We start from the raw sequence: 18,213 nt of genomic DNA, 5'->3' as shown, positions 1-18,213 counted from the left end.
GAACCATTTCATTTTTATTAGTAAGTGGGATGAGGGCCAAGCCAAGCTCTCCTTAGTGGGATGAGCCTCTGAGAATAAAGGAAGACTCCGGGACACAGCAGCAAACAGAGAGTCACCCGAGGATGTGAAAAATAACTTTATTTTCGAGCCCCGCTGAATGAGGAAATAACAACAACTACCGACAGCGATCATACGGACCAGCAATCATCTTGGATAAAGCTCTGTTTCAAAGTTGTCCGTTCGAAAGTAGGCTAGAGGTCTCAGGAGCCCCTGCCACCCCCTGTGGCACTAAGTTCTTGTGCCCTCTCCCCTACTGGAAAAGCACCGGTGGCGGAGTGACTCCTCCTGGATCTGGGCGGAAGTCCAAGGAATGGCTTGTTGCGTCTCTCCTTGGCAAACCACAATCCCTCGTTGCGCCGCAGTTCGGTTGGGGGGGGGTTCGTTCCCACCCTCTCCCGTTTCCCCCGAGTCCGCAGGGCCATCTTCCCCGTCGTCTTGGAGATTGTCACCCGCCAGCACCGAGCCCACCCTGGTTCCAGTCACCCTACCCTCTTGCCCCAGTCAGGAACATCCAACTCAAGCCGCCCCAGGCGTCAAGCCCACCTTGGCTTCTCAGACAGGCGGTTGTCTCTGCTTCGTCTCATCTCCGCAGCACCTTCAGGTGGCCCACGCCTCTCGCCTTCAGGCAGTTGCCCCCGCCCAGATCCCGGCGGATGCCCTGGAAGGAAGGAAGAGAAAGCGTTGAAAGCAGTGCCAGACCTGCCCAAGGCTGTGGGGTGCAGTGGTTGGAGTCAGTGCTAGGAATTCCCCAGGCACCAAATTACGCTAGTAGGGACTACAAGAAGTTTTGTAAGGAGAAATATACGAAGTGTTACAAAGTAGAAAGAGATAGAGATATTGGTTATGGGTTTGAAATGTAATAGGGAAAATAAGAAATGGATACTAAGAGATTAGATTGGAAAATTTTCAGACATGACTGGTGGAAGTCCAAAAAAATTGAATAAGATGTAAAAGTATGTTTAATTACTCTTGAAAATGAGATCTTAAAAAACTAATAAAAATTTATATATAAAAAAAGAAATTCCCCGGGCACGTTTTGCGACTGGCATGGGCCCAATCATGACCACATGGAGATTTCTGGATGCCAGGTTAGTGACTGACATTTGGCTGGCCTTTCTAGCTTTCTTAAGCAGGTCAGCGGAAAAGCTTATTTATTGCATTGATACCCTGCCTTTTCCTCCAAAGAGTACATGGTTCACCTCTCTCTTTAATTAATCCCTATGACAACCCTGTGAGGTAGGCGAAGACCCTAATCTCCCAGGTCCAAATCTGACACTCTAACCACTACACCACACTGCCTTCCTAGAGTCCTTCTGCTCTGTGGCAGCTACATAAATGAAGTAGGCTAATTACTATTATTATTGTTGTTGTTGTTGTTGTTGTTGTTATTTATACCCCACCCTCCCCAGCCAAGACCGGGCTCAGGGCAGCTAACACCCAATATAAAAACAATTGATTGAAATACAACTTAAAAATAAGATTAAAATACAACATTAAAACATTAAAATACAGCCTCATTTCAGTGGAAACTCAAATCAAAAACTTTTGGGGGGGATGAAAACATCAAGTCTTCACCAAGGCCAACTATCCAGACTGGTCCTACATGGGCCAGAAAAAAGCCAGGGAAGTCCCCAAATAGGAGTTCCATATAAATAAATATTGGTAAAGCAAATTGTCATTTAGAGAAGGATCTGAAATATTTTCCTTGAAGCTTGTTGTTTCTCGATTGTTTTGTGTTATGTTTTAAGGTAAACAGCACTGAATATTTTTTCCCTTAAAATTCAAAGCTGTATAGAAATGAAATGAATAATAATAATAGCAATAAATCTCAACAAGGAAAAATGGGAAAAACGGGAAACATTCCGTTGTGGCAGATGTAACCTAAGGTGCTATTTGGCGATTAGCTTCTATATTTCAGTTTCTAACAGTTTCAGTTAGAGTGCTAGACTAGGAGCTGTGGAAAACCAGGGTCATAGCTGTCAAGCGTCCCTTATTTGGCGGGACAGTCCCTTATCCCAGCGCCATGTCCCGCTGCTGTCCCTTATTGATGATGTCCCTTAAATAAGCTACTGAAGGTAATGGGGCCCTTTCTATGTCCAGCTGTGCTTTGTGAAGAACAAATTGTTGCTGTGTTTTTTGTGTTGAATGTATGCTATATGGTAATTTATGGAACTAATAGGTATCTAAAGCCATTCGCACGCCACAAAATACGTATTTTATCAAAGTAATTGTTGATCCCTTATTTTGGCTGCTGATCCCTTATTTTCGAGGCTGCTGGTCCCTTATTTTCAAATCTGTAAGTTGACAGCTATGACCAGGGTTTGCATCCCCACTCGGCCATGAAGCTCAATCGGTAGTGACTGGGGTGGGGTCATTCACTGCCCTTCAGCCTAACCTACCTCACAGGGCTGTTGTGCAGATTAAAGGGGAGGGGAGAAGAACCATGCATGGCACACTGAGCTTCCTGAAGAGGAAGCAGAAACACAGCAAGTAAAGCAATTCACCTGCATTATCTTGCAACAGTCACAATAACCTCCCAAGGTAGGCCAATGTTATTAGACGGATGATGGAAGGGGTCTGAAGTCACCCACTCACCCGGTGGGCTCCCAAGCCTGAAATTGCAGCGGGCTCCCCCATTTGAACCTCAGCTTCTTAGTCACTACGCCATGGTGGGGGACTCTTTTCAGACAATAATAATAATAATAAATTTTTATCTATACCCCGCCCTTCCCAGTTCAGGAAACCGGGCTCAGAGCGGCTAACAACAAATTTAAAACACTTAATTGATGCTACAAAAAACCAGCATAAAATACGGTATAAAGCATAAATAACAATAAAATCAAAAATCAATTTAGAGGGAAAATCCATCCAATAAACATTAGATGATCACCAGGGCTAGTTGGCTAAATTAGTCCCATTTGGGCCAGCGAGGAGACCAGGGGAGAATTAGCTGTGGGATCCCAGAGCGGGGAATCTTCATAAAAGGGGAGGGGGAGGGAAGGAAGGGGAATAAAAGATCAGGCTGAATTCAAATTAAAGGCCAGGCAGAATAGATCTGTCTTACAGGCCCTGCGGAAGGAGGTTAAATCCTGCAGGGCCCTGGTCTCATGGGACAGAGCATTCCACCAGGTCGGAGCCATCACTGAGAAGGCCCTGGTGGAGGATAATCTAAATGGAGGGCCATCTTCCCGTCTGTGTAACGTTCCAGGGGCCAAAGAGGGCGGGGCAATCAATGCCTTTTGTACAGAAGCAGCGTCACGTTCACACAACGTAGCATCTTTTTAGGCAAGCGAAAAGCACTTGAGGATGGGACAAAACGGGGATGGTAAAGGGGGCAGCTCAGAGGGTGGTGTGACCTGGAGAGAGTCCTAGGGGCAAGACAGAGATGCCTGGGGGGGGGCTACACCTACCCCTCCGGACTAAGGCTCACCATCCTGCAGGCATAGCCCTAAGCTGCATGTTGCACTGCAAAAGAGGTTTTTAACTAATGAACTCTGAATAGGGGTCACATTTTGGGACAATCCACATTGGTACTGTGACACTCCCTCCCCAAAACCCCTAGCAATATTTCCTTTCGTTTATGAACAGCAGCTGCAAGAAAAGAAAAAAGGCAAAAAGCTAATTACAAACCAATGCATGCAAAGATAATTATCTGTGCCAGGGGTTGGGTGAGACCATTCCCACCTCTCAAACCACATCCACCTGCCCACCAGTTGCTGTCACTCTGCAGTCCTGCAGAGATCAGGATTAACTCCCTACTCACCAACTGGGGAGCAGAGGGTTCGGTCTGGGTGGGTGAGGCTTTGCCAGGCTAGTTTAAGCCTTTTGCCGCTTGGCACCCGAAGGTCATTCATGGCAGCCTAGCTGGCTTTCAAGGGAACCTTGTTCTCCAGGCTGAACCTTCTCCTGCAATGCACCATTTGATTCATTTCAAGGGAACATCTCAGCCCAACAGGCAGTGCTCATGCGATCCAAATGCCTTGGCAGAGGCGGTTTTAGAGTGGCGCGCCCGGTTTGGCCGCAGCGGGCACCACTGCCATGCTGCAGAACAGAGCGCAAGAGGTGTGGGTCGCCAAATTTTAGTGCCACGCAGGGTGCTGCTGACGTTTGAGAGCCCGAATCCTGCCACTGGTCTCGGAACAGGGTCATTACTAGGTATTGAAAGGGCTCAGGGTATGTGCGTTCCTTAAAGTGTAGAGATAGGGAAAGGTAAAGGGACCCCTAACCATTAGGTCCAGTCGTGGCCGACTCTGGGGTTGCGGCGCTCATCTCGCTTTATTGGCCAAGGGAGCCAGCGTACAGCTTCCGGGTCCTGTGGCCAGCAGGACTAAGCCGCTTCTGGCGAACCAGAGCAGCGCATGAAAATGCCGTTTTCCTTCCCGCTGGAGTGGTACCTATTTATCTACTTGCACTTTGACGTGCTTTCGAACTGCTGGGTTGGCAGGAGCAGGAACCGAGCAGTGGGAGCTCACCCCATCACAGTTGAACTGCCGACCTTCTGATCAGCAAGTCCTAGGCTCTGTGGTTTAACGCACAGCGCCACCCACATCCCCAAAGTGTAGAGATATCTCTGGGCAAATTAAGACAGCAAGTAGCTGAGGTCTCACCAGTACTGTAAGCAAAGTGAAAATAATGCTTTCTAAAGCCCGGTGTGAAAGACACAAGGTTCAGTCACCCTGGGCTACCCTCTAATAACACCCATGTCCCAGAATTCTCTAGGGCATCAGCTCTCAAAGTGGGTGGTACTGCCTCCTGGGTGAGGTGTGGATTACTTATGGGGCCACCAAAAGACAAGGGGGCAAGAGGTGGAGTTGTAAATGACTATTAGACTTTGAGAAACCTGGTACCACTGGGTCAAGTTCATCAGTTCTGTTGAATTTAAGTTTAATTTTAATGCAACAGGATATGATGATCTTGACCCAGTAATACCAGGTTTTCCAAAGTCTGGTAATCATTCACACCTCCAACTTTAATTTCATTGTGAGTAACTGTGCAGTTGCTTCTGTTTTGAATTTTATTGTGGTATAATCTTTCTTAGTGGGTTGCGCAAGGCGCTATTCTGAATAATGCCTTCACACACACACACAAACACACACACATACTGCAACAACCAATGATTCTGGATCAGCCCAGCAGCAGACAGTGTGTTGGTGCACCAACAGTCACTGCTGTTATCAGTTGTCAGTTGTGTCACTGCTGATCACCAGGAGGTAAGGGGTAGGGGTGAAGCTGGGGTGAGGTTTGCCCAGTGCAGATGTGCTGGAGGGAAGTTGGCTCCACTTGTGCGCTTGCAGAGCGCCAACCTTGCTTCTGCCTCACCTTCCCCTTCTGCCTCCCAGTAAGAATAAGAATGCAATAGCCTTCTAGATCACGTCAATGGCCCATCTCTTCATCTCTCAGTGTCGTGGGCTTAAGCCCCACACTGGGCAAAAGATTCCTGCACTTGGACCAGATTTTCCTCATGGTCCCTTCCAATTGATGCTGACAAATTTTCAAGAGGGCTTTAAACTCCGGTGACAAGGACTTGCAAAGTGGAGCAGAAATACAGTATAGAGAAATGAATTTTCAGGCTTCTCATTTTCCCAGCCTTAAATAGAGAAACGGAAAGAGCGAACGCCTTTGCTTTTCAAACTTGAGAGGAGAGGCTTTTGCAGGGGAAGCATTAATAATAATAATAATAATAATAATAATAATAATAATAATAATAATAATTTATTATTTCTACCCCCCCCCCCAAATCTGGCTGGGTTTTCCCAGCCACTCAGGGTGATTTCCAACACAGACCAAAAATACACTAAAATGTCATACATTAAAAACTTCCCTGAACTGGGCTGCCTTCAGATGTCTTCTGAATGTCAGGTAGTTGTTTATCTCTTTGACATCTGGTGGGAGGGCATTCCACAGGGCAGGCACCACTACCAAGAAGGCCCTCTGCCTGGTTCCCTGTAGCTTTGCTTCTCGCAATGAGGGAACCGCCAAAAGGCCCTCGGAGTTGGACCTCAGCGTCCTGGCAGAGTGATGGAGGTGGAGACGCTTCTTCAGGTATACTGGACCGAGGCCGATTAGGGCTTTAAAGGTCAACACCAACAGTTTGAATTGTGCTCGGAAACGTACTGGGAGCCAATGTAGGTCTTTCAAGACTGGTTTTATGTGGTCATGGCTGACGCCCCCAGTCAACAGTCTAGCTGCCATATTCTGGATTAGTTGTAGTTTCCGGGTCACCTTCAAAGGCAGCCCCATGCAGAGTGCATTGCAGTAGTAGATACGGTAACTACTACAGTAGTAGATAACTAGAACATGTACCCCTCTGGCGAGACAGTCTGCGGGCAGGTAGGGTCTCATCCTGCGTACCAGATGGAGCTGGTAAACAGCTGCCCTGGACACAGAATTGACCTGTGCCTCCATGGACAGCTATAAGTCCAAAATGACTCCCAGGCTGCGCACCTGGTCCTTCAGGGACACAGTTGCCCCAATCAGGACCAGGGAGTCCCCCACACCTGCCCACCCCCTGTCCCCCAAGAACAATACTTCTGTCTTGTCAGGATTCAGCCTCAATCCATTAGTCACCATCCATCCCCCAACCTCCTCCAGACACTCACACAGGACCTTCACCGCCTTCACTGAACACCCGATGGAACCTGGGAATCTGCTTTGCACTCTTAGTCTGGCCTCCTGGCTCCACAAAGCTCAGTACTGCCCACAGCAACTGGCAGAGACCCTCCAGGGTTCCAGGCAGGGGTCATTCTCAGCTGTGCCTGGAGATAGCAGGGATTGAACCCGGGATCTTCTGCATGCAAAACTCATGCAAGCTGACCTACCGTCTCTCCCCCTTTCAGCAACGTGCAATGGGGCAGCCGGGTTGCCATCTCTGGTTGGAGAAAGCGCATAGCCAGCATGTTCCAGCATGTGACGTGCGGGAGGAGATGCACCCAGACCTTAAGGGACTAAGAGCAATGGCCATTTTGGCAGAAGGGGGCATGGGACCTGGAGTGTCGCCCTTCCTGCCTCTCCCCGCCAGGAGTCTTGCTTATGTCCTCACAGAAGGTTGCCATGGCGAAGGTCATGATGTCATCACCAGCTGGGGAATAGCCGGAAGCCGGAGTGAGTCTGGAATGACAGCCAGCTCCCAAAAAGGTCACACTGCTTCCCAGCACTTAGAAAGAAAAGAAGACTTTTCGATCGAGCCCGTTTTTCAAAACAAAACAAAACAAAACACAAGCATATCCTGGGCTCCCCTCATCATCATCATCATCGTCTCCATTTTTGGAAGTTGAAACTACCATGGCTTGAAGGACAAAACCCACACACCGCAGTCATCCTGCCAACATTCCCCTCTCTCCTTCCAACAATCTGTGAAGTTGCTTCACAATACAGATCCCATTATCTTTGATCATTGGCCATGGTGGCTGGGGAAGAGTTGCAGTTGCAGAACATCTGGATTGGTGAAGACTGCTTAATATTTGGAGCAGAGCATTGCTCTTCGAAAATCAATACACTTGTCTGTTTGCTGACCACCAGATGTCTTTCTCTGCAACCAGAGATGCTAGACTGGGCATTATACATAAAACCCATGTGCTCTTCCAATAATTAGAAGCTACTGAATGGAGCTGCTAATCACAGAATTGTAGCATTGGAAGCGACTACGAGGAATCATCTAGTCCAGGCATAGGCAAACCCGGCCCTCCAGATGTTTTGGGACTACAATTCCCATCATCCCTGACCACTGGCCCTGTTAGCTATGGATGATGGGAGTTGTAGTCCCAAAACATCTGGAGGGCCGGGTTAGCCTATGCCTGATATAGTCTAAACCCCAGCAGTGCAGGAATGTTCAATATGATTTTATTCCTGCTGCTGGATTCTACATTTTGGCTGTAAAATTCAGCTGAATGTCATGTTGTGAAAATGTTGTGTTGAATTCCCTTGACAGTCCGTTAAAGTGCTGCAAAGACCCAAAGATGGGGAGATGATACATGCGTCCTGATTACCGAGGCTAGACTACCCAGAGACACAATCAGTCTCACTGCGAAGCTGACCTGCTGTTAGAGGTGCTGTTAACATCTAGGAACCCCGATAAGGAACACAGGATGCTGCAGATGCAGCTCAAAATAGAATCACAGAATGAGGACCCCTCATCTAGTCCAATCCCTTGCAATGCAGGAATTCTGCCCACAGCTGTTCCTGGGAGGCCTCAGACCACCAACTTTCTGGTGAACAGCCAGTCGCACAGCCCCATTCTGCCACAGAGGATCCAGTTAGCATGGAATTGTCTAGTCTGCTGAGACCCTCCCTGCCTGCGCACTGTCTGGCCAGAGTGGTGCATGCTCTGGTTATCTCCAGCTTGGACTACTGCAATGCGCTCTACGTGGGGCTACCTTTGAAGGTGACTTGGAAACTACAACTAATCCAGAATGCGGCAGCTAGACTGGTGACTGGGAGGGGCCACTGAGACCATATAACACCGGTCCTGAAAGACCTACATTGGCTCCCAGGATGTTTCTGGGCACAATTCAAAGTGTTGGTGCTGACCTTTAAAGCCCTAAACGGCCTCGGTCCAGTATACCTGAAGGAGCGTCTCTACCCCCATCGTCCAGCCCAGACACTGAGGTCCAGCTCCGAGGGCCTTCTGGTGGTTCCCTCACTGGGGGAAGTGAGGTTACAGGGAACCAGGCAGAGGGCCTTCTCAGTGGTGGTGCCCGCCCTGTGGAACGCCCTCCCATCAAATGTCAAGGAAATAAGCAGCTATCTTATTTTTAAAAGACAACTGAAGGCAAGTTTATGTATTTTAAAAGTTCTCCAACTAAGTCAGATTTCACGAGCAAAACTTGAAAAGGCGCTTGAATGTGTAAGTACAACTTGATTACATAAAACCGGACAGAATTTTCAGTTCCGCTGCGAGCGGAGAGCTGCAAGCTAACTCTTTGGGTCATTTCCAACTCTACGATCCTATTATTTGGAGGGCACAAGGTTGGGGAAGACGATTAGCGAAGTCTGTAGCCTCTGCGGCCAGAAGAGCCTACAAGGTTTCAGAAAAGGAAAGACAGCAAAAGCTCGTTCATAAAAGATGCTCTGAGGCTCATGCGTTGGTGCAAATCCTTCAGTCCCCCTGGGAGATGCAAGCGTGAAATGTTGGCTGGTGCAAAAGAGCATCAGTGTAAAAATGACCTGCAGACCTTAAACAGGCTTGGCCTAAAGAATTTTTAGGCAACTCTGCAAGAACAGAATGAACCCTTCCTTCCCATGTCGTTGTCACGCTGGAGATGAAGGGGCAAGCCCCAGTTTTCATAATAGGATACCAACCCCACCAGAATCAGTGGGCAGCCCCTAGATCAGGGGTGGAGAACCTTTGGCCCTCCATAACGCTAAAGGTCACCGTCACCCAATGGTGACGATATGCTGGCTCCCCACAACCATTACTGAATATATAGGCTGGTTCAGACATAACAATAGTCCATGGTTTGTACTAGCCATAGACTATTGCATGTTCTGCATCAGACACACACAAGCCATCCGTGGTTTATTATTCTTCCTTCTACCTCTGTCTGCCCAAAGACCTCCTGGTTGCCATTCCACAAGCAGTAGACTCTGTCTGTGATGCAACAGCCCAAGCCATGGCAGTGCTGAGCCACAGTTTGCGCTCTCTCTCTATATATATATAAACCCAAACTAACCCCAGCTTGCAAGCAACCTTATAAAGGAATATTGGAAGCACAGGACAAAGAACAACAACAAGGGTCCCTAAAGCAAATGCAAAAAAACATTATTTGGAACCAAGATATCTCTTCAGGAACTGAATGTTATCACTTTCTCCATTGACAACTGAGAAAACAAAGTGATCTGGAAAAGACTGAGCAGCTGAAATGGATTTTTGTCTGCCATTGTGCGTCTTCTTGGTGTTTTATTTCCGTATCTCCACTGAAACATATATATTCAGTGTAATTTGAAAACTGGGTTTTCAGGGGGAAAAACAGGGAACCGTGCCTGATCTAACCAACGCCTCCTACAAGGAAATGCAGCTCGGACTGGCGATGACTCCAGACCGTCTGTTTTGTACACCAGAATTTCAGGTGTGCACAAATAAAATGGGTTTAGCGGTTCTGTTGCCCTGGCACAACAAAACCACTTTTGAAACAAGCTCTTGGAAAGTGGATCGAAAAGTGTGGAGTGCCTGAATGGGAAGATGTGGAGACACTCCCCACCCCCCCTGCCAAGCAGAACAGGATGAGTGCTCAATAAATACTGGGCGCACCCTAACCACCATATAAGCCATGGGTAGGCAAACTAAGGCCTGGGGGACAGATCCGGCCCAATCGCCTTCTAAATCTGGCCCGAGGATGGTCCAGGAATCAGCATGTTTTTACATGAGTAGAATATGTGCTTTTATTTAAAATGCACCTCTGGGTTATTTGTGGGCCCTGCTTGGTGTTTTTAGAGTAGAATGTGTGCTTTTATTTAAATTGCATCTCTGGGTTATTTGTGGGACACAGGAATTAATTCATTTTTTGCCCCAAAATATAGTCCGGGCCCCCAAAAGGTCTGAGGGACAGTGGACCAGCCCCCTGCTGAAAAACTTTGCTGACCCCTGATATAAGCAGATCAGGATGAATGCTGTGCCAATTGATTGTCTGTAGGAGGTTCAAATATTTTGAGGATGTGCTGGCTGCACTAACTACCTCGAAAAACAAAAAACTGCCCAGATGGATCAGACCAAAGATCATTCAACTCCGGGATCCTGTTTTATGCAAGTGGCCCACCATCAAGTTATGAAGGCCAAAGCCTCCTCATCTCTCCACTGTCAGAAGAGTGGGCCAGGTCCAGGAGGGCCAGCCCAGTAGAGATGGAAGCCATGTCGGACTACAGCCCTCCAATCACTATTTTGCAGTGGGGAGATGCAGGAAGTAGATGGAAAACAGGCGGTATGTGTAAACACTCAGAACTAGTGCTGTGCCTTGCTATCCTAGAGGTTTGTGATTAGAGTGTTCGATTACAACCTCTGCCATGGAGCTTCACTGGGTGACCCTCGGCCAGTGATGGCCCCTCAGTCTAACCTACTTCACAGGGTTGATGTGGAGATTAAATGAAGAGAGGGGAGATGTATGCCACACTTGAGGAGGAGCCAAAGCTGGGGTATAAATGCAGTCAATAAAAATAATTGTAGAGGGCTGGTGTTAGATCAGGACCTAGACATGTTCATCAATGAACTAAGGGCTAGCCACCATCTTCCAACCTCAGTCTACCCATCTGCACAGAGGGGGATAAACTTCTAGCATTGGAAGTTTCTTTGGAGAAGCCAGGAATTCCAACCTTTTCCCCCAACCTGGTGAGTGCAGGTGTACACCCCTGCTTAAACAGTAAGAGAAAACCATTCTGCACATGTCCAGAGACACTCTCTCCTGATGAGCACTTACTGTTCCCAACCCTAACCCGGAGGGAAGCCATCTAATTACACTTTAATTTGATTCTTACCTGTTTCCAGGAAGTAATTTAATTATTGTTTGATTTTATACCAATGTTATATATTTGATGTTAGCCACCCTGAGCCCGACTTCGGCAGGGGAGGGTGAGATATAAATAAAAGTTGTTTGTTATTGTCAGGGGTTCAGAAGGAGAGACACAGGAGGGGGAGCAAATGGAGAGTGAGGAGGAGGAGTACGAGGGGGGCGCAGGCAGTGACAGTGGCCAGAGTTATTCCACAAGCCTCTCTAGCGAATCGGAGGACTCACAGAAGGGAGCGCCGGTGGCCAGAGCAAGGGAGATTCCAAGGGAGAAACCTCAAGAGGGAGGGGCCAGCGGGGAGTCTCTGAACAGCAGCTGGAGATCAGGGCCAGCGTCTCCACCAGAGCGCAGTGGGGAGGGGGAGTCCCAGGAGTCGGGACCAGTGTCCTCACCACCAGAGGGAGGAGAGGAGTCAGGTTTGGCAACACCCACATCAGGAAGCGGGGAAACGGTCAGAAGGAAAGTCACCGGCTGGGCGCGCGCGCCAAGTTCAAATGTACAGGAGCGCGGCACAGCGGGGAGCCCGGGAAGGGAGCCAGGTCCTAAAGCCCGCCGGAGGGAGGGGCAAGACTCAGGAGGCTCCGCGTCAGAGGAGTCCAGGAAGGAGGGAACCCCAGAGGGCAGAAGGACCCAACGCAGGAAACAGCAACGTCTTGGCGGACGCGCTGTCCAGAAAACCGCAGTATCTGGAGGCAGAGGCACCGGCGGCGGCCAAGCACATTTTCACACCACAGGCGTGGGCATGCGCGTCAGCCACGGTGGACCTGGACGCGGTGCGCCGCGCGCTGCGAACAGACTCGTTCGCCCGAGCCAAGATGGAGGAGGTGTGCAGTGGCAAGGCGAGGGGCGACGAATTCCAAGTGCGAGACGGCCTGCTCCTACGCAAGGGAGTCCTCTACGTACCAGGAGACAGCCTCCGCGCGAAGGTCCTGCAACAGCTGCACGACGCGCCCAGCGCGGGGCACTTCGGCAAGGAGAAGACGGTGGACTTAGTAGCCAGAGACTTTTGGTGGCCTAAGATGCGGGGGGATGTCGCGGACTATGTCAATAGGTGCGACACCTGCCAAAGGGCTAAGCCTGTGCACCAGCCGCCGGCGGGCCTGTTGGAACCGCTACAGACACCGTTCGTACCGTGGGAGAGGGTAGCCCTGGACTTTGTCACAGATCTACCCAGCTCAAGGGGCAAGACGGCAGTGCTCGTGGTAGTGGACCTGTTCACCAAGATGGCCCACTTCATTCCGTGCGCGAAGGTGGCCACGGCCGAGCAGACCGCTAAGATGTTCATAGACCACGTGTTCAAGGTGCACGGCCTACCACGGTCTATTTTGTCCGACCGGGGGCGCCAGTTCATCTCCAACTTCTGGCAAAAGCTGATGGGATTCCTGAACGTCAAGGTCAGCCTGGCGTCGGCGAGACACCCGCAAACTAACGGGCAGGCGGAAAGGGTCAACGCCATCATGCAGCAGTACCTGAGATGCTACGCGAACCAGCAGCCATCGACCTGGGTGGACTATCTACCGTTGGCCGAGTTTGCCTACAACAACACGAAGCACGGGTCCACGGGGGTGACCCCATTTTTTGCCAACTACGGGAGGCATCCCAGAACCTTCCCGGGTCTGGACACAGTGCGGGAGGGGGAGCCACAGGGAGCAGAGGAAGTGGCAGCGGAGTTGCAGGAGATCCACGAGCAGCTCAGGAGGCAGTTAGAGTTGGCAAAACAGGCTTACAAAGTGCAGGCAGATCGACACAGGAGGGTTGGGGAGGACATCCAGGTGGGAGACTGGGTCTGGTTGGCAGCACAAGCAGTTCCAGCCAGATCGTTAGCCAAGAAGAAACTAGGGCACAAGCAGCTAGGGCCTTACCAAGTAGAGGCGCAGATCAACCCAGTGGCCTTCCGGTTGACACTCCCGGAGGGTTCCAGAATGCACCCGGTCTTTCATAGATCAGTGCTCACGCCCTACAGAGAGCCCCACAGGTTTCAAGCACCGGGGAAGGCGCCAGACCCGCTCAGAGAAGCGCCCAAAAAAGGGGGGTCGCCGAAAGGGGAGCCACTTAATGAAGCCACTGAGATTTTAGACTCAAGGTGGGGGGAGGACGGGATTGAATATCTTCTCGCCACGGAGGACACCCCGGCCAGCGCCAACAGGTGGGTGCCGGATTACGCAGTGGAAGAGCAGTTGCTCAAGGAAGAATTCCACACACTTTTCCCGCACAAGCCTATGCCGGCGGGCTTTTTCGAGGATTGTTTGTTCACACCCACACTCTCGGCCAGCACTTTCCGGGGTTTCTCGTCAGCTGAGGACTCGGCTCCGGGAGGCAGCTCTCCGGAGGGATCACTTTCAGGTTTTGGCACGGGGGGATCTTATTGGTGGGAGGACCAACCCGAGGTGGGCTGGCGCAGAGACATGCCGAAGGGGCCCTGGGAGGTGGACCCCCATCAAACAACAGGGGGAGGAGGGCTCTTGGGTGATTTGGGGTCGAGCGCAGATTTCGAGCACACCGCGCAGGAGATGGAAGCGGAGGAGGTCGTCGTCGACGAGCCCATGGGGGACTTCCCGGACTTATCTCGATGGTTGCAAGCCTCAGGGGACGAGCTGTATCCTGGACTCACCCCTACAACAATGGAGCACCCGGAACCCGCACCGGAAGAGGGGGAGGGGGGAAGGGGGGGCTTCGAGGGGGGGATGGATGTCAGGGGTTCAGAAGGAGAGACACAGGAGGGGGAGCAAATGGAGAGTGAGGAGGAGGAGTACGAGGGGGGCGCAGGCAGTGACAGTGGCCAGAGTTATTCCACAAGCCTCTCTAGCGAATCGGAGGACTCACAGAAGGGAGCGCCGGTGGCCAGAGCAAGGGAGATTCCAAGGGAGAAACCTCAAGAGGGAGGGGCCAGCGGGGAGTCTCTGAACAGCAGCTGGAGATCAGGGCCAGCGTCTCCACCAGAGCGCAGTGGGGAGGGGGAGTCCCAGGAGTCGGGACCAGTGTCCTCACCACCAGAGGGAGGAGAGGAGTCAGGTTTGGCAACACCCACATCAGGAAGCGGGGAAACGGTCAGAAGGAAAGTCACCGGCTGGGCGCGCGCGCCAAGTTCAAATGTACAGGAGCGCGGCACAGCGGGGAGCCCGGGAAGGGAGCCAGGTCCTAAAGCCCGCCGGAGGGAGGGGCAAGACTCAGGAGGCTCCGCGTCAGAGGAGTCCAGGAAGGAGGGAACCCCAGAGGGCAGAAGGACCCAACGCAGGAAAGAGCAGCGCAAGAGGTGGAGCCAGGCTAGAATCTTAAACTGGTGTGGGTGGAGCAGTGAGTCAGAGGGGACTTAGCCGGTCTAGCGTTAAGACGTGGGCCTGCGCGCCCAGAGCTTGGAAATGGAAACTAAACTTCAATAAAGACTTTTGTATATAATATCCACTGGGCGTTGGTCCTCTGTGAGCTGGGACCTAGCGGCAGTCCTGACAGTTATTATTATTACTATCACATTTGATTCAAGTCTTAGCTCTGGCCCTGAACAGAGGGTTTGGAGTCAAGCACTGTTTGTCGCAGTCTATAAAAAGCACAGGGATATACAAACACATCAAATGAAGAACCAACTCTGCTGGCCTGACTGGAATCCCCTTAGCTGATAGGAGGAGGTGATTGTCTACCTAAGGTTTTCCCAGGAGAAGCAAAACTGACCTGTGTATAAGGGAACGATCTGCTAGCCCGCTGGGAAATGAGGGCTTTTATAAACCACCCCACCCTGGGGAGTTGCTTCTGAATGCCAGGCCCCTGCCTTGCAACAGGGGCCATGATTGCCAAACAAAGCATGCCTCTAAGCATGCACAGAGTACTGCTGAGTAATTGCTTCCAGGAATGTGTGTAGCAAGGAGGGGGGCAATAGAAATACAGTGGTACCTCGGGTTAAGATCTTAATTCGTTCCAGAGGTCCGTTCTTAACCTGAAACTGTTCCTTAACCTGAGGGCGCTGTGGGTTAAACCACAGAGCCTAGGGCTTGCTGATCAGAAGGTCGGCAGTTCAAATCCCCACGACGGGGTGAGCTCCCGTTGCTCGGTCCCTGCTCCTGCCCACCTAGCAGTTCAAAAGCACCTCAAAGTGCAAGTAGATAAATAGGTACAGCTCCGGCGGGAAGGTAAACGACGTTTCCGTGCGCTGCTCTGGTTCGCCAGAAGCGGCTTAGTCATGCTGGCCACATGACTCAGAAGCTGTACGCTGGCTCCCTCGGCCAATAAAGCGAGATGAGCGCCGCAACCCCAGAGTCGGCCACGACTGGACCTAATGGTCAGGGGTCCCTTTACCTTTACCACTTTAGTTAATGGGGCCTACTGCTGCCACTGTGCCGCCAGAGCAAGATTTCTGTTCTCACCCTGAAGCAAAGTTCTTAACCCGAGGTACTATTTCTGGGTTAGCGGAGTCTGTAACCTGAAGTGTCTGTAACCTGAAGTGTATGTAACCCGAGGTACCACTGTACTTAACTGACCCATCGCGTCCGTTCTGCCCTTCCAACAAGTTTCTCCTGGCTATGCCGATGCTTCCAGATGAAGGATTAGGGACCCGAGGGCTGAGCGCTTCTAAGCTATCCTGGACTCCCCCACCCGCTGCCCCCTCGGGCGGCAGGACTCACCCCCTTCCTCTGGTTGCTGAGGCAGAAGGTGCAGATGCTGCGCGGCTGCTTGCCCGGCTCCATCACGTCTCCCTTGGCCCCGCACAGGGCGCGGAAGCAGGGCTGCCCGTCGTCGGCGCCGTCGCCCAGGAGCAGCACGTTGGCCAGGTGCGCGATGTAGCTGGACGCCAGGCGCAGCGTCTCGATCTTGGAGAGCTTCCTGTCCACCGGCTCGGTGGGGATGAGGGTGCGCAGCGCCGTGAAGGCGGTGTTGACGCTCTGCGTCCGGTCCCGCTCGCGCGCGTTGGCCGCCTGCCGCTGCTTCACCACCACCACCGGCCCGCCGGACGGCCGGGCAGCCGCCGGACAGCAGCCGAAGGAGCGCTCCGACGCGTCGCTGCTGCCTCCGCTGCGCGCCTCCTCGTCGTCCTCCGACGCGTCGTCCTCCTCCGACAGCAGGCGCAGCTCCGGGTACAGGACGCGCGCCGCCACCGGGCGCAGCAGCGCGAACGCCATGGCCGCGCCGTCGGGGGTGGGAGGAAAGGAGAGCCGCTGCTTCTCTGCAACGGCCCGAGCCCCGCGGAGGCGCGTCCGACGCGGGGAAACTCTCGCCGCGCGTCCCGGAGCCGCGCTCTGCGGGGCTCGCCAAGGCGCCGTCTAGATATAGCTATAAAAGGCGCAGGGCGGAGGCCAGCGGCCGCGGTGGAATGCGCGCCGGCCAATCGCAGCGCGGGGAGCGGAGCACCTCTCGCCGGCCTGGCCAATGGGAAGACGGGTCTGATCCGGTTTCTGGAGCCCTCTGGCCGGGCAAAAGGGATGTGCCGCTGCGTCGCATCCACCGCCAGTGTTTGCGCAGAAGGTTGCCACCCGTCCTGTTATAATACCGGAGTGTCCTGTATTTCTTTCTTCTTTTTTTATAAATAATTTTTATTGAATGATTTTATGTTACAAAAAACAATACAGCCATACTACCACTAAATATAATTAAGAAATAAAAATTACATACATCAATATTTAGTTTGTTATTTGTTATTTACCGTCTTATTTCCTCCCAAACACTGCATACAAAAACACACATATGTGTCCTGTATTTCAATATAAAATGCTACGTCCTGTATTGCTAACAGTTTGTGCTGTATCTGTGTACAGTGCTACCTCTGGATACGAACGGGATCCATTCCGGAGCCCCGTTCACATCCAGAAGCTAATGTAACTAGCGGCGCCACATCTGCACACGGACGCATCACGTTTCGCCACTTCTGTGCATGCACGTGACGTCAGTTTGAGCATCTGCACATGTGCGCGCGGTGAAACCTGGAAGTAATGCGCTCCGTTGCCATGGAGCGCAACTCAAATGCGCTCAACATGAAGCATATTCAACCCGAGGTATGACTGTATCTGAAGAAGTGTTCTTTTCTTTCTTTGGTGATCCCTGTGTAAGATTGTCTTCCATAAACACAGTTTTAACAGTGAGTCCGTAAGTGATTGTGGAGGCCAATTCTGGATCCACAGGTCCTTCCACAGTGGGGACATAGGTTTCCGGGCAGGAGTTGATCACGGTGTGGATTTGCCAAGCGTGCCTTCCTCTTAGCACCTGGCGTCCTGAGTTCAAGTGTCTTCAAAGCCCATGACACCTTTGGTAAAGGCTGTTCTCCAACTGGAGCGCTCGCAGGCCAGTGTTTCCCAGTTGTCAGTGTTTATACTACATTTTTAAAGATTTGCCCACTCGCTGGATCATCACCTTGTTGTGGTGAGCGGGCTTGCATGTTCCTATGACCCTTGTGAGCGAAGCCGTGGAATCTCGTACTCCCAGCAGGGTCACCCAAGGTGGTAAGGTCAAAGGGAAGGAGCCAGACGAAGAATGATCCAAGAAGTCCTCAACGGCAGAACAGGCGGATAATAACAAGCGGTATGTTACAACGGCTGTGAAGATGGAGGAAGGCTGCAGCAGATAGGAATCTACCAGTTTGTCGTGCCATCGGAACAGAGCCCTACTACGAAGACTGTGCATTGGTCAGCGTGCACTGATCTACACACATAAAACAAATTCAGGCACAGGCGTCTTCCT

General features: G+C 51.4%; 2 protein-coding genes across 2 annotated transcripts in view; both read right to left on the bottom strand.

Annotated features, from left to right (window-relative positions):
• ANGPT4 (angiopoietin 4) overlaps positions 1 to 18,213 on the bottom strand; it is a 313,202-nt gene that overhangs the window by 15,872 nt on the left and 279,117 nt on the right. The window lies entirely within an intron of this gene.
• On the bottom strand, positions 124 to 16,774 carry TCF15 (transcription factor 15). The gene is made up of 2 exons (XM_083744782.1): positions 16,167 to 16,774; positions 124 to 718 (listed from the first exon to the last, which is right to left on the bottom strand). Exons 1-2 carry the CDS (start codon positions 16,659 to 16,661, stop codon positions 641 to 643), a joined length of 573 nt encoding a protein of 190 aa, XP_083600908.1. The 5' UTR covers positions 16,662 to 16,774; the 3' UTR covers positions 124 to 640.

This window comes from Podarcis gaigeae, assembly GCF_964106915.1.
Source record: "Podarcis gaigeae genome assembly, chromosome: 6".
In the NCBI taxonomy this organism is placed as follows: domain Eukaryota; kingdom Metazoa; phylum Chordata; class Lepidosauria; order Squamata; family Lacertidae; genus Podarcis; species Podarcis gaigeae.
This window is presented reverse-complemented; position numbering and strand designations above follow the sequence as displayed.